At 46.3% G+C, this 1,244-nt stretch overlaps 1 protein-coding gene across 4 annotated transcripts in view; it reads left to right on the top strand.

The window, feature by feature from the left end:
• CFAP52 (cilia and flagella associated protein 52) overlaps nucleotides 1-1,244 on the top strand; it is a 67,011-nt gene that overhangs the window by 13,069 nt on the left and 52,698 nt on the right. For 3 of the 4 annotated variants that reach the window (XM_017531446.2, XM_017531445.2, XM_017531444.2), the window contains exon 2: nucleotides 464-663. The exons of the other annotated variant lie outside the window; for it this stretch is intronic. In XM_017531446.2, coding sequence (XP_017386935.1) covers nucleotides 464-663 — 200 coding nt within the window. The remainder of the gene's footprint in view (nucleotides 1-463; nucleotides 664-1,244) is intronic. 4 annotated transcript variants of the gene reach the window in all.

The raw sequence follows: 1,244 nt of genomic DNA, 5'->3' as shown, positions 1-1,244 counted from the left end.
AAAAAAAAAAAAAAAAAGAGTAAAAATTACCTATTTCCCCCAACTTATTTTAGCTGAACTTAGGGTTATTTTAAAAGTGTTGGCCAGGGGCGGTGGCTCATGCCTGTAATCCCAGCACTTTGGAAGGCAGAGGCGGGTGAATCACAAGGTCAGGAGTTTGAGACCAGCCTCGCCAACATGGTGAAATCCCGTCTCTACTAAAAATACACACACACACAAAATAGCTAGGCATGGTGGCGGGCACCTGTAATCCCGCTACTCAGGAGGCTGAGGCAGGAGAATCGCTTGAACCCAGGAGGCAGAAGTTGCAGTGAGCCGAGACCGCACCACTGCACTCCAGACTGAGCAGCAGAGCAAGACTATGTCTCAAAGGAAAAAAAAAATGTTGTCTTTTGTACTCAAGTAGAAAATTCCCAGCCACTTCTGCACCTGATTATTATTACTGTTCATCTTTCTCTTTTAGGACATGTGCCTGCTGGTCTGAAATGCCATCCTGACCAGGAGCATCTGATTTATCCTCTGGGTTGCACAGTCCTCATTCAGGCAATAAATACTCAAGAGCAGAATTTCCTGCAGGGTCATAACAACAATGTCTCCTGCTTGGCCATCTCCAAGTCAGGAGAGTACATCGCCTCTGGACAAGTCACATTCATGGGGTTCAAGGTGAATACCGTGAAAACCACTCATTGTGAATTTATCCAGAGGTGCCTCCTTAGAAGAACTGCTCCACTTGAAGTTGTTAGTTCTGTGCAGCAATGTGCTTTGTTCTTCCTTCTTCCTCTTGATTTCTCTTTTAACTCATTTTCATTCCATCAGACTGGGAGTGAAGGACTCTCATGATTTTACACCCGAAGTTGCAGCTTCTGACTGATACTGCTCACAAACAAAAGTTCCTGCTGAAAGCTGTTTCCTTTGTGTTGCCGTCATGTTTGTAGAACCTGATCTGATTTCTAGAAAAGTGATAGTATGGGCCAGGCATGGTGGCTCATGCCTGTAATCCCAGGACTTTGGGAGGTCGAGACAGGCGGATCACCTGAGGTCAGGAGTTTGAGACCAGCCTGGCCAACATAGTAAAACCCCATCTCTACTAAAAATACAAAATGAGCTGGGTCTGGTGGCATGTGCCTGTAATCCCAGCTATTTGGGAGGCTGAGGCAGGAGAATTGCTTGAACCTGGGAGGTGGAGTTTGCAGTGAGCCGAGATCTCGGCATTGCACTGCAGCCTGGGCAAAAAAGAGTGAAAT

The sequence above is a fragment of the Cebus imitator genome, unplaced genomic scaffold, assembly GCF_001604975.1.
Source record: "Cebus imitator isolate Cc_AM_T3 unplaced genomic scaffold, Cebus_imitator-1.0 Scaffold72, whole genome shotgun sequence".
NCBI lineage: Eukaryota > Metazoa > Chordata > Mammalia > Primates > Cebidae > Cebus > Cebus imitator.
This window is presented reverse-complemented; position numbering and strand designations above follow the sequence as displayed.